The sequence below is a fragment of the Lepisosteus platostomus genome, chromosome 4, assembly GCF_059453375.1.
Source record: "Lepisosteus platostomus isolate fLepPlt1 chromosome 4, fLepPlt1.hap1, whole genome shotgun sequence".
NCBI classification, from domain to species: Eukaryota; Metazoa; Chordata; class Actinopteri; order Semionotiformes; family Lepisosteidae; genus Lepisosteus; species Lepisosteus platostomus.
This window is the reverse complement of record NC_142614.1, coordinates 27,685,793-27,701,193: the sequence shown is the minus strand read 5'-3', so window position 1 is coordinate 27,701,193 and position 15,401 is coordinate 27,685,793. Positions and strand designations below refer to the sequence as shown.

At 35.9% G+C, this 15,401-nt stretch overlaps 1 protein-coding gene across 15 annotated transcripts in view; it reads right to left on the bottom strand.

Moving 5' to 3' along the window:
• mast4 (microtubule associated serine/threonine kinase family member 4) overlaps positions 1-15,401 on the bottom strand; it is a 194,209-nt gene that overhangs the window by 56,843 nt on the left and 121,965 nt on the right. Inside the window, exon 1 of one of the 15 annotated variants that reach the window (XM_088629324.1) lies at positions 10,206-10,669. The exons of the other annotated variants lie outside the window; for them this stretch is intronic. Within the exon in view, the coding sequence (XP_088485450.1) occupies positions 10,206-10,291 (86 nt within the window). The 5' untranslated portion in view covers positions 10,292-10,669. Of the gene's footprint in view, positions 1-10,205; positions 10,670-15,401 lie in introns of those variants that run through there. 15 annotated transcript variants of the gene reach the window in all.

Genomic DNA, 15,401 nt, shown 5'->3' with positions numbered 1-15,401 from the left:
GATATAAATTGTAAGAACAGTCCTAATACAGATCCGAGTGGCAGTCCTGTCATTTTACCATCTCTGCAGGAGCAATCATCCCTTCTTCTCTGTAATTATTTAACTATTAAGCCATTTTTCAAATAAATATACAGTATGACAGCTCTGTGTCTCACTTACTGACGTTGCTTACTCATAAGCTAGATGATCTAATTTAGTTACAATTATCGTTTCTACAACCTAGAAACCCTGATATGTAGAAGTAATTTTTTTGGTATATAACCACTTGGTTTAGTTTTGCAAATTGCCTATGTATAAAATATATTGTCAGTTACTCTAGAAATGATATTTCTGAATTACATTTCACTATTATATCATTTAATCACATTTTACACGCAGTGTAAGAGTGCAACTAATATCTGTACCGCAATATTTGGTCTTTTCCCGAAGCATATAACATTGTCTGGTTATAAACAAAAAGCTTGTAATTTGAATTTATCCAATGAGTTAGTTGTTAATGGAAGAGAGTAATGCAATATTAATGTAATCAAGCAATTGTGTCAAGAAATATTTCAATAAGCGGTTATTTGTTAATGAATTTTATTGTGTGGTGTCTTAAAAGGCTAAAATGTGTTCTGTTCTTCCATACTTCAGTGCACAAACAACCTCTCAACCACATAACTACGGCTTTCAGTTTTGATTCTGAGCAACACTGCCAATAAGTTAAATTTTATATGAAGTGCAAAAGCCTGAGGACAAAAGTTGATGTTCGAGTTCTCTTTAATCAGTTGCTTGATATAACGTAATGAATATTACATTTGGCACTGTAATTGCAGTACAATGTAGAAAGCAAAGTGTATGCATGGTTGTCTGGTAACCTGAAGCCCTTTCCAAACTTCCTCTTCACTATACAAGTGAAGAACAATGGAACAGCTTGTATACGCCCTATTGATTATTTTTCAACCTCAGGCAAAGAAAGGACTGACTTTCTCAAACGTCTACTGAAATTTTCCATTCTCTTCTACTGATTTATGCAGCCACTATTTTATGGAGATGATGCCAAGTTTCAGTTGTCAATGTCACATCTTCAAATATTTTCCTAGACACTTATGACTTTCATTTCCAGAGCAGCTGAAGACTCTCTCATACTAACACCTTGACAGACAAATGAGTCGTTCAGTTCAGAGGACTGTAAACGTCAATTTCTTAAGTGAAAAGGAAAGTATTTTTTCCTTTCTTGCCTATGATATGACTGGCAATTATAATACAATGTTAAGAGGTACAAATCTGGTTACAGACTTGTGAATTATCTGTGTTCTACTAGCCAAACAACAATGTGAAAATATGAAAACAAATGTTCACTTACTCTGTTTCATGTTGAATCTCTTTCAACTTACGGATCCATACATATTCTTAATGAGAAACTAAAGCATAAAATAATCAGTATAAAACCCCATCATCTATATAATAAGTAATGAAAACACATGAATCTTCACATACTCTAGTTTATTTAGATGTATACCCATACCAATAGTGGTCACCAAACAGAATAACTGCAGATCTGATTTAGAATCATGACTTAAATGATGATTTATGGTGCTCAAACATTATCTTAATAAAATAGAAAGAAATGGAAACATCACACAGTATATAATTTACCCTGATGCTCATTACGAAAGTAAACATGACCATTAACCTGTCCATGAAGCTCCAGATATGACTATTGTTTTAGAATGAAAAAACTCATTCTTTTTTAAAGTAACCTGATATTAAAGTATATTTTGCATGATATTTAAGCAAGAGAAAAAAATCTTTAATGTACGATGGCATCTAAGTGTGAAGACCAATACTTTTTTTTAACACTGGTCAGTATGATACATTTGTTGGTCACAGTGTCAGATAATATGAGTTTAACCCCAAATACACTGTAGGTGACCCCGAGTTGTCATGGTTTTGTTCCCACCAGGAGATATCTCTACGCCAGATCAAAGTCATCATAACTTAAATGCAAACCAACCTAAGGCTGATTTATACAAACGGGGTGATTCAAAACATGCCTTAAGCATGCATTAAAACTACTCAGACCACAACGCCTATTTCTTTGACATATTTTTTAATTATATTTTTTTTCTGTGATCTCCCCTAGCAATGGCAGGCTGTCTCCGTTTTTGGTGCTGACCAAATGTTACCTTTTTCAAATGAATACCCAGTTAAAAAAACAGCCTTTATAATACTGTTAATATAATAAAAGTCTTCTCCACTTTTATTGGATACAATAGCAAGCTGCTATTTTTCCACCTTTGTGTTTTGGGTAAGAGTTGAGCCTTTCATTTCAGAGGGATGAATATGATGTCCGCTTGTGTGTATTTTAATTAAGAGGATGTGTGCACACAGCTAAGCTAACCTACAGTAAGATAGCTCAGTGACCCTACAGTGTAAATACAGCTACAAAAGTTGTAAAGACCCTTGCTATCAGTCCTAAGCCGACTTTAGTCTAGGTTCACAGTACAGACACAGTATCAATGTGATCAATCTCATGTCAAAGCAGGGATTTTCCAAACTGTCAAGTTTAGAAAGGAATAAGACACTTAAATATAAAAACAGAACCAGAATCTGGAGGTGCCTCTTTGCCTGCTCAAACCAACCTAAAACACCATGACCTGTAAAATATACCCATAATAAATTTTGTTGTGGACTACAAAGAGAGATGTTAAAAGTATACAATTTTACAATTACACCTATGGATCCCAAAGTATTCTGCACAATTGAACCCCATTAAAATGGTGGGGAAGACACTTGTATCTCTGTTTGACTTCCACTCCCTTTTTAAACACATATTAAGGTACATCTATTTTTTGTCTGACCATTAAAATGTTGGCTAGTAACTTGTGTAGCCACTGCTGGACACAACACAATCCTTATATCGGTGACATAACTTTGACATACCAGTTTGCACATACAGTCACATAAGATTCTGTACCATTCCTGTACAAGCTTGTCCAGGCTCTATGAGAAGACGTCACAATGTTTCTGTTACAGTAACTGGTCTCTTGAGTCCTAGATGTCCCTTGACTCCCACGCTAATCCCACATAGGCACAATTGGGCTATTTGTGAGCATGTCATATCTATTACAATAAAAGATAAATATTGGATCAAAGACATGAAACTAGTACAGAATTATAGAATGGTACCCAGGTAATAGTTAATACAAACTACATCTAATCCTGAAAATTAAAAATACGAAATCCCTTACAAGAAAATGGCAGATTACATCTTAATTTGTTAATTCTGTTCACTTTACAACAAGATCTTTCCATCAAAACCTACCCACACAGCACGGATAAAAGACAAATGACATACATATGTACAGTACATTGTTTTAGAGGAATACAGCAATATCTATTTGAAAGGGAATTTATATGTCATATTATTGTTGTTTCCCTTAATTTAAACAATAAAGCAAAAACAAATGAGAACATTGCTTACAATGAGTGCTATATTTAAGTTAATTATTCCCACCCAGTTTCCTGATTTTATCAGATCTCAGATGATATGCCAGGTTAGACCTGGTCAAAAGTATGTGCATATGGGAGACCTCTATGGAAAACCAGTTTGCTGTTACCAGTGCAATTGGTGGAACAGTATACCACTCCATTCTCTGGATACCTTCCTGTGCTGTACGAGGTCCCGTCCTTCAGATACTATAAAGAAATCCCAACAACTCTGTTATTAGAGATCCCAAGCCACTGAATGCGAGATGATGACTCTTAACCCTGGTGTCCTAGATAAATTTCACTCTAGGCTTATACAATCTGGCTTATTTAAACTTCTGATATTATTCAATTGGTAAAGAAATATGCAAACTTTTCTAACTTTCTACCTGTTGAGCTGTATAATGGAGCGGCTGATACAGTACATGTCACACTAATACAGTAGGTGCTGCACTTTAGAAGTGGATGAGCGAGGAATTTAACAGTAATAGTAGTCTTAACAGTAATATTATGTGGAATGTTCACAACAGAACCTTTATTTGAACTACATATAAGATGAGACAAAGGCTTTGACCATCTTTTTTGCAGAAGTCATTTGATTTAATAGTCTCCGCGTGTCTGCTGGAAACATGTGATAAAACCATATCCTGATAATGACTGAAATAAATTAAAAAGACAGAAAAACACAGCAGGAGTAGGAGCTGTAGCAAAAGGAGGGATACAAATTGGTACAGCTCTGCTCATTCATGTTGTCTAAGTTAAGACATTGATATTGACTATGACTGCATTTTTATCAAACATTTTATTTTGCTCTCTGAATATTATTCAAACTATAACACAACTAAGCTCTAAAGTTCTAACCTATAGTAATAATAAACCCCAATTTAAGAGACACCATAAATAAGAATATCAATCTAAGGCCTAAACATTAGTTTAAGGTAGTAATTGAGCAGTAAAATAGAATTGATTTTACATTAACTTATACAATACTGGTGGTTCTTCACAACAAAATCTCGTAAAAATGCAGTAAAATGCCAAATGACCGAAACACCCATTATTGTTCCTATAAAATATCTTATGAGTAAAACTATAAAGTGTTTCCAAGGCATCCATTACCTATGAGGTGTATAACCTGAAAACGGCAGTCACCTTTCTTAATAAAATCGGCAATACAGCTTATAACTGACTATCAAAACCTTTACTGGAAAGTAAAATGGGGATACATTGTTAGGAGATATTGCTTTTTACTTTATTCCTGGAAAAAGTACTTTGTTATTGCCGCTATAAAATCATGTTCCATATTTAAAGTGCTTCAATGTGTTTACTCTAGTAGCTGCTGCAGCACAATGCTAGATTTTTACTAAGAAATATTAACTTCAAAAGTATCAGAGAAGTGTTTCACCAGCTGGGAGAAAGATATCATACTTGACATCACCTGCCACTACAAAAGAAAGTTGTGATAAAAGAGATGCACATCTAAATGAGGTCTTACACTGAAATGAGGGAAAAAAATAATTTAGCATCCTTCACAGAGGCGTGATTTGAGTTTTGCCTCTTTTGTGAAACAAAGCAAAGACAAAATCATTTTACATTGAGATTTTTTTCAGTAAGTTTTTTGCCACAACAAACAGAATGTCTCCAACTGAAGAAAATGCACTTCCAGAAAGAAGTTGAGTCCATCTTTCCTAAAATTTATCCTCCCACAATTTCAATAATTTGGATTTGCAAACTGTGTGCATTTTTTTAGGTTTGACTTTTGTTTTAACTAAGATTGTTATTTGATAAAATTGGCTTCTAGAAAGAGTTAACCAATCTGAAAATGGTATACAGAGCAAGAAAATTAGCAGGAAACATACAGTAGCTACTGTGCTGAAAAAAATCCAAAGAACGTCTTGGATTGAAAGAAAGAATCAGTGTGAGAATGTATGACTGACTTGCTGGCTAAAAGGTCCAATGGTTAAAATTGAGTTTAGTGAAAAATTACCATTTTTTAAGTGTTTACCATCATAGTTATTTATGAGGAAATAATCTGAAACAAATGCAAAAGATTAATGTATGTAGATTCCTCTAAATAAGACAAAGCAAGAAAGAAGTAACTCCAGAACATTGTTTTTGTGAAAATGTCATTCTTTGTACCTAATGTAAATAAAGTCAATAAAAAAGTTGTAATGATGGTTATTCATTACACCTAGTTGTTTGCCAAACACACAATACCAAAATCACTAATGTTTATCTCTTGCATCAGGTGAAAAAGAAGTGTAAACCAGCTGAAGTAAAATAATTCAAGTTCTTTTGCTAAGTTGGGCAGAGCAAACCAGTGTGCAAGATCCACTGAAAGGTCCATGAAACATTCAATACAACAGCAGATAATATCCTGTTTAAATGCATGGCATTAAATGTTTAAAGCAGTCTAAAAATAAACAGCACACTGACCAGGATTAAGTCAGCCGTCTTATTAAACAATATTTCAGAATATTGGTACCTACTATTAAATCTCACAATGTCATTTTTGCAACATTAATTAAGCACCTGTTAATTATATCAGGGAACACATGAAAAGAAATAAGCATAAGAGTAATATCAGTAATTAACAGCACTAGAGAAGAAAAATAATTGAAACACCTCGTTCTTTATACTTCGAAAAGACATTGAAAATTCATCCTCTCCCTGACCACAGCAGGGTCCGTTAAAGTCCCACTTCATCTGCCTTAATAAAGCTGCCAGGTTCACAAAGCAGAAACAGCTACACATGCTTCACAAGCGCACACCAGCTCAAATGTGCGGCTTCACCAGTTTGAAGGAAAAAAAAAAGTGTTATAGACCACGTCTCATCTCTTTACCTTCAGTGGCTCTGAAGATGCATCTTTAATTGTCTAGCAAAATGCAGTTTAAATGGAAAAGTACTAAGACACCTTGGGCTCACATGATAATTGATATTTATAACACATTTAGCAGCAGGCAGAACCTCTCTGTCACACCAGAGGCTTTAAAATTGGAATGACTCCATGCATAACGTAATCCACACAGGCAAAGTCTATTTACCCAACTACAGTTTTACTCAGAATGTCATTTTTATTTAAGGCCCTGACATACTGTACTATGCACTGTTGCAAGCATATAGTATAAGCAGTCTATCTTAATAGTGCATTGACCTTCATGGTTATTATTACTTCAAGCCCTTCTATCAAGGATTTACAGTTAGCTGAAAGAATTAAAACATTTCCTGACATTAAAATTAGTGCCGGTGACTCAACTCTTTGCACAAGCTTCTTTAAGAAGAAAAAAAAACTACCGTCAGGAAAATGATTACACAACAGAGAAAAACAGACAATATGAATAAAGTAAATGCAAAACTGTCATTACTTCCTAAGGAGTAATTAAGTATGACTGCCCAGGACAAACTCGTCAAACTGAAATAAGAGTTTAAAGAGACCAATGATTTTACTTTGTTTTTTGTACAGTAAGGCAAACAAATCCGTGACCAATTTGGTCTTAAAGGAAAAGGCTTACCTTTTTTTTTCCATTTGAGGGAAACAAACAAGTTGTATATTTCAAGTTATATCTCAAATAATATTTGAACTCGGAGCTGAAAGTGATAAAAAATGCTCATCACAGATTACTGAATGTGAAATAAAGTAAAATGAAGGCATCTATCACTTTTAAGAAATCCATCTGATGTTATTTTTCATATAATTTAAAATCTAGTATTATTACTAACAGTATAAAATCATTCACTTCTTAGAGATCTTAACTATGTTATTTGGAAACTACTAAAGGGAAGGTTGGTATAAAAAAACTTCTCTTCATCAGTGTTACAAGCTGATGTGTGCTTACTAACTTATTATTATTAAATCTCAGCTTGATTCTAATATTTCATGCCATTATCACCAATACGTAGCAGTGAGGTCAGAGGGATTATTAGCCTGTGGACGTGCACGAAGGATTCCTGAACACTTACTCGGACTCTCAATTCTTTATTATTAAGGCTTAGCACACTGAGTAATAGGCTGGAGTTCTAGATGCTCTAAAGCACGCTTGAGACAAAGGTCAATGGGATTCCTGTCTTATGAATATTTTATAAATAACAGCTTGAGTGAGAAAAGATGCAGGAAGCAATCAGCAAATGTCCCCTGCACCATTTCATGCTGAAGTGCTTTTTCAGGATAAGCAGGTGTCACTAACAGGCCCAAAGAATATCTTCTCAGAAAGAGATAAGGCAAATGTTTTGTCATTATTATTGCAGCTCTATGGTTATACAGTATGCAACATTTAACCCATTCTTCACATAACCTTATGTAAACTACTTCTCAGACATATACAATATTTATAGTTTATGAATAGTGCTATAACAAAAAAGCTTCATTCTATTAACTGTTGACAATGTTTTTCAGAATAGAGGTTCATCTCAACAGAAATCTGAGTGTCTGGTGCACTATTTCATGTAATAAGTGAAAAAATATGTATTCATGATTTATGTAAAATGTAATACATGTAAATGATTTAATACAAGAAAAATGTTTGGTTCATGCTGAGATACAGTACCTACAGTGATCAAAGCCAGCTCAAATCCTTGCTTCAGTTGCAGGAGGGACTGTGGCCAGGTAAAATAAAGACAATTTGTAAAAAAATCACTATTTCACTTGGGTGGATATTATTTTTCTTTCTATTGTATATACATATATTTGAGATATTTAATTAACACATGTAGAATGTTTCCTTAAGAATTGCTAACACAAAACAAGCTAACATTTCTATTTCCAAAGCATACCATGGATTAAATAAACTCATTGATTCCACATATCGGTTTGTTCAACTGAATTAGAACTTGCTCAACAGTGCCAGTCATTGAAACAATGATCACACCTGGGCCCAGACAAATGCAAAAACATCCCATCTGCTAAAAATTACAAGTACACAACTCAACAATTACTTTCTTTTTGCCAGAACTTTGCTTTTTCCACTCAATGAAAGACCACCATCAAGAACTGGGTCTGCAAGTTAAACTGACTTTTTCATTTAAACCCATCACTCAGGAGAATACACGCAATTGACTATTCCCATAAAGTATGATATAAATGAATGCTTATAAGAGCGTTTCAGGTATTGTAAAGTTGTTATAAAATGACTGTCCCTGGGGGACTCATCAAAATTCCTACTTCTGTTTTACCAAGTTTAAAACCAAGGCAGAAAAGGGCTCTCCTCAAAGGCCATAACCTAGAAAATATTAAAGGTTTACTCACATCATCAACACATAAAGACATTTGAAAAATGTTAAAATCTTAAATCAGTCCAATTAATTTATTGAATAATTCATAGATGCATTAAAAATATGAATGGAGAGGGCTCAACCTGAAGAGACTGTGACCATCAGGGACCCGAGTTGTCCACCACACCACATGCTAAAGTTCATCAGGTTCACACAATGGGCATAACTTTATAAAGGGTCCAATCATTAGAAAATGAGGATCTGGGGGGAGGGGCTAATTCTAAAACATTAGAATTAGGTGGGAGGGCCACACAGAAAACTCTTAGGCTAGGCTTTGCATGGAAACACCAAATACTGCACATTTGTGAAATGCATGGGCTATAGTTGCCCAGGTGTTTTAGATCACTTACAAAAAAGGTCAAGAAGGTTAGAGAAGGGTTGCCACTCTGACCACCCTTTCATACTATAGATGCATTCAAGGCCTGGCTACCTAGAGAAACTTTGAAACATCAAAATCATTCTTGAAACAAGATCATCAATATAATCAGTCTTGTAAATGCAGTTAGCAGAGCTAGAACAATAAAGAAATGCAAAAAGAAATAATATATACATTAGAATTTAATTCAAGGTTGCATTCAACTTTGCAGACAAAACAATCTGAATTTCTTTTGTAATTGCTTAATGGAAAAATGCATACACTATATTGTGTTCTATTAATGTTTTCTTATATCTTTATTATGCCATAATAGCCCTACCTTTCATGACTGTTTCTAAACACAAGAATATAACAGTTACAAATGAGAGGAGACCATTCTAGCTCATTAGTTTTGGTAGCTAAGTGCTTTAAGCACATCATCCAGCTGTTTCTTGAAGGAATTCAGGGTATGAAGCTTAGCAACATGGCTGGGCAGGTTGTGCCATAATTGCACAACCATTTAATACTTACCTGTAGGTGAACCTATACAATACAAATGCCATTATAATATACTGTACTCTGGAAAATATGGAATATAACCTAAAATATAAAAACACTACATTGTAATTCAGCCCACTTTCCTTTTCAGTATAAGCAGAGGGAGGTTGCCAGAGTCTTGAACTATAGGACTGATACACACAAATAAAAGTACTGATCAAATACAATTAACTTATTCACTACTAAAGGTGAAGGTGACGTGGAGGCAGGACAGCAGCAGTTACGTTCAAGTGTTTGTCTTGGATAGAAAGTACTAACTACTCTCTTTAAGAGAATCAGAGCTTTTCTTTCTAAAGAAACGCTTTATTTTAAGTTTAAGGCACCTGTTCAGCATTTGTTAGGTGTAAGTATCTTACAGCGTAAGTGTCAGAACTGTTCATGCTACAAAACAAATATTGGTCATACTCACTAAAAAAAGCATACTGGTCCTGCTTTGTTTTAAGCAACTGCATAACTCAGTATTTTATACTGTACATACTCAAATCAGCTAATAGAATTTAACACCCCTCACCCCTCAAACAAATGGTACAATTTACATAGTGTGTTAACCATTACCTTTTAGACCGACGGAGTCTTGTTCCTGTGAGGAAATGAGGCATAGAAAAGTTGGAGAGAACAGTCCAAAAGCTCGAGTCAGACATGACCAAACTTCATACCAGCCCAAGTTCAAGGGGATTTAAAAGCCACAGGATGAAACGCGTCCAGCGTTTGTAAGCGGAACGCCACCAACACTCCCCGCAGAACAATCAAAGAGCAACTTGATCTGTCTACGCACATCTGCAGCCAGCTATATGGTACAAGGCTTGTCAGAAGGGACACAGCGTCCTTTATTGTCCTGTAATTGCTTCCAGTGAATACCCAGCGGACCACAGCTACATGTTCTTGCCCTTTCTGTTGGACCCTCACCAGCTATACCACCGGCAGAGAACCACAACTAATTACAGATTTTTATTTTTCTTTCTCCTTCTGAAAGGGAACTGCACTGTATCTCTGGGGCTGCTTCTGCCAAACATACTCCATATCATCTAACAGGCAGCTACCACTTCACATCCTCAAGAGGGGGGTGGGGGGGTGGAGACACAGAGTAGCACTGCATCACCACCAGCTGTTGCAAAGCATATCCAGCTTAGATAACCTGGTTCCTCTTTCCTCTTCCCTGACCGCTCTTTTAAATGCATTTAATACTTAAATCTGGTGTTTCTTTGCTGTCTTCTGTGCAAAACTTCCCCCCCCCCCCCCAAACTATAAAAGAATATGCTGCTCTGCTGCAGGAGAGCTCATAGTAATTCAAGCACCTTTGATCTCCAGTTACTCTCACTCTCCTGGCTTTTTGGCAGATAAGAAGCAAAACAATGTTAAAGGGGGAAGGGAAAAAGAAAAAGAAAAAGTTTGATATCCCTTAACAAGGCTGTTGTTAAATGATCCATCGTAATGCCCCATCTGCTGTTAAGCAAAGACAACAGCAGGAAGGGTTTGTGGTTAAGAGAGCAGGCAGCAACATGCTTCTTTTCAGATGACAAGACAGGGTGCACACAATGATCTCATCCTGGCTCTTACTGATGCCTTTCAAAGAAATAAAATCATCAGAGGAAAATGGCTTTAGAAAAAAAGTGAAATATAATTTTGGTGCCCAATGCAAAAAAATACTATTTACAGCATTGGCATTCCGTAGTGAATTAGGGCATATTTAAGGCCAGTGTCATAACATGGCTTTTAAGTACTCTTTTTGGCCCCCGGGTTGTGAATTGCACAATGAAATCTAAACTTGGCTGATGTTATACCTATCCTTGATTCTTTCTCGAGTTCCAAACACTCTGGAGGATTAGGCTGGCAGAGTGTGCTCTAATTAGGCTCCAGTGTAATTTCTTTGTACTGATTAAAAAGGGTAAGTCAAAGACACTTTTTACCAAGATGCCTTAGGTGGATGGTGTGAACTCCCACAACTTTCTGTTTTGAAAAATGTGGATGTTGAGGAGTGGAGACCCAAATGGAACATAAAATTCATCCTGATAGAGTGTCTATATGCTTTGCAAACACTTTGTTGCCTATAAAAATCTACAATGAATAGTGGATAATGTTGACTATGGATTTGAATGATACATCTAAGTATGATATAGACCATTTAAAATGAGAAATCCTGATAAGATACAACTGATCCAGATACAGAGTTGACAAGATTTTCTTGTCAGCATAAAAATAAAAATCTTTTTAGTAAAAGAACAACGGTGTCCTGTCAAAATCCGAAAGAGAGGTACAGTATGTGAGTAGCTGGAGGAGTTAGTAAAGAAAGGAAGGACATGTGACTGAATTTTACAGTCATACTGCAGTTGAAATGATTACATCTCACCTGACAAAAAACTGCAGATGTACTGTACAACTTCTAGTGGAAACAGAGATCAACTTTTCTTTTGAAGCTGTACATTTTCTAAAAACAAAAAAAAGAGTTGGGATTTGGAAATCCACCCATATAAAAAACTTTTTTTATGTGTTTGGGATGGCTGAACAAGGTCTTTGAAAACCCCCCACAACTTATGAACATGTGGGCTATGATTACGGCGATCCTTAGTCTGGTACAACTCCAGCATTGCACATCTTTCAGAAATCTTTGAATCTCTAAAGAAATGTGATTTCAGCTCCCAGAGGGCCTATTTCAATTTGGGCAGTCATTTCTGCATCCTGAATGGATGAAAGTCTTGTCATTGTTCCAAAATCTCAAGAAAGATTTGTAGGACAGAGGTTTTTATGACACCTACAGAGCATTAGAATGTGAAGGGATGGTTCCATCATATTGTTTATGTTGAAGAAAAGTATTTATTTTAGAAAACTCCAAGTAACACCAAAAACAAATCTAAAATTCAACACCTCAATAGGAACAGATATGTGTCCATATCAAGCAAGTGGAAATCTCAAAGATTTTGTTTTTATCCTTAAAATTCATCTTGGCTTCCAAAGCGATTTGTAAAGCCTTCTCTCAAAATGCTATGGCTGGCTTGTTATGGTTACATGTACTGTATCCTTTCGGGAACAAGCAGTGTGTGTGAATAAAAATTACAGAGCATTAAGCAAAAACATTTGTGTGAGTGTGTGGAAGCTGTTGTGTGTGGGTGTATCTGTGGCTCATCAAACTACTCCTCTGTCACCACTGTGTTGCAACTCTTTCTCTTCTCCATTTTAATGACCAGCAGGGGGAGGCACACCTGATAAGGTGGAAACCTGGTTCAAGCAATCTCTGTAATGAAATTCTGAATGCAACACACTGCTTTTTAAAAAATAGTTTAAGTGGAAGAAAACAACACATCTTTGTTTTGCTTTAGAACAGTTCCCAGCTTACCGAAAAATTGTCACAAAAAAGGTTGTGCCTATTTTTCTTATTTAGGCTGTCAAATATCTGGCTATTTTTGCGTAATCAACTGGGAAGAAAGATACAAATCTGTATGAGACTAGATATAAATATTTCAATTATTCCTTGTAATCCTTAACATTCTAAAAGCACATAATTCTTTTCCAGACTTTTACGGAATACTGTAGTTGTATGTACAAATGTTTGCATTATTTTATTCTGTTCCTTCAGTTATGTGAAACATGTACAGTATGTCCATAGAAAACTATAATTTTTTGAGTTTAATGTAATCTTCTCTTCTTTCTGCCTAATCTGTTCAAACGCTCAAATTTATTGTCTTATATACAGTACCAGAGTACAGTTAAATGTTCATATGTGTTATCCTCACATTACAAAAGACATAACACATGACAAAAACTTGAACAATGCACTACCACAAAGGTGCTGAATGAAAAACTATATACAATAATGTATTTTTAAAAAGCTATCATGCACAGACAACTGCACACAAAGAGCCTCCCTTTGGCCTTTATTTCTTACATTGCATCTATCATACACATTTTATTTTCCCATTTCATTTCATGTGTGTCATATTTTACTACACTTCTTTCAATTTTGCAACTAGTTCCATCCTGTGGAGAACTAAAGTAGGTTTATAGCTTGAGTGAAACGCCACTATGCCTGAGGTACAGTATAATGCTATAGGACTTTCTTTTTCAGTTCTATATGAACCTTGGTCTCTGCTTTAGAAAATGGTCTCTTTATGACTCATCAGAACACTATCAACAAACAAATCAGGCCAGGCTAAGTGATTTTTTTTGTTACACAGTACTTCACACAGTCTGTGTTTAGCTGGTGTGTGCTCTCTCCAGAAGACTACATACAGTACAGGCCTACACCCTTTTCAGGTATTACTCCCTACTCTTATACACAGATGGTCACAGATACTTCAATTTCTCTGCAGCTACCTAGAAAGTAGATCATTGCAGAAATAACAGATATTTAAAAACAGGTGTTAAAGACCTGGCAAGGATCCTGACTATACCAGTTTACTGAGTAATCGGGGCGAGTTTATTGATGTTCTCAGATTACCAAACTTTCATGTTCACCTTTATTACCCTGGATTATCCTTATTTTGAATAATTTCAAGGAAATGTAATACTTTTATCTTTCAGCCTTGTGATCCATTATAAACTTCGAAACTCCTGGATTTCAGAAACTGATCTGCTCTATAATAAAGAACAATGTGTTGCTACAGTATGTGCGGAAAACCAACCTTCCATGAAAAGTACTCCCGCTTCTACTTTACTCTTGGAGTATGGCAGGCCCATTCCTGGGACACATCATGGGATTATGGTACAAACTTGCCATGTTGTTGAAGCGGATACCCTGGCTTCTTTCAAGAAAGAGCAGGATGAGATCCTTGGATCAGTTAATTACTAACAAACCAAATGTTCTCCTCTTGATAGAAACCTTTTTAAAGTTCTTATGTGTATATATATTTTTTAATTTATCTTTTATTCTGCTAAGCGCAGGTAGATCAGTGAGAGGAGTGGAATATAGCTGAGAGCTGGCAGATGTTTTTTTTTTGTGGTTCCATGCTGCTTATTCCTGTTGTTAATCTAAAATTGAAAACGTTTTTATACCAAAAAAATCAGATCTTTGAAGTTCCTTTTAATGGTGTATGGGCATTGGCTGTTGCGTAAAACATTTAATAGAAGCATTCTGAAAGGCAACAAGGTGAGCAAAAAAAGAAGGAAAATAACAGTAAATAATTTAAATTTATTGATTTTTATGATTAATACTTTTGGGTGGCATGGTGGCACAGTGGTTGGCATTGCTACTTCGCAGTGGTGGGGTCCTGGGTTCAATTTTTGGGGTGCTGTTTGCATGGTGTTGGTACTGTATGTTCTCCCTGTGTCGGCATGAGTTTCCTCAGAGTACTGAGGTTTCCTCCTACAGTCCAAAGCCATTATGTTACAGTAGGTTATTTGGCCTCTGGGGAAGTTGGCCCTGGTGTGCGTGTGTACAGTATGCATTTGTATGTCTGTCTGTATCCTGCAATGGACTGGTATCCCACCCGGGTTGTATCCTGACCAGTGCCCAATGCTTCTAGGGTAGGCTCCGGACTATCAAGAGCCTGAACTGCATAAGCAGATACTGAAAATGATGATGTGATGCTAATTTAAAAGTAAAAGTTCCATAGTACATTAGTCAAAAGTTCTCGAGGCACAACAGCATGGATTGTTTTGTGGTTGTTTACATGCCACAAGACATTACTAATTAAGCGACACTTTGGAGAGGGGACCTGAAAAAGACAGTAGAACTCGTCGGTATTTGGCAGCCATCCCTTTCTGCGGTCTTTTACCTTGCTGCACTCCATTTATCTGCAAGCTCCTGCCTGTGACTTT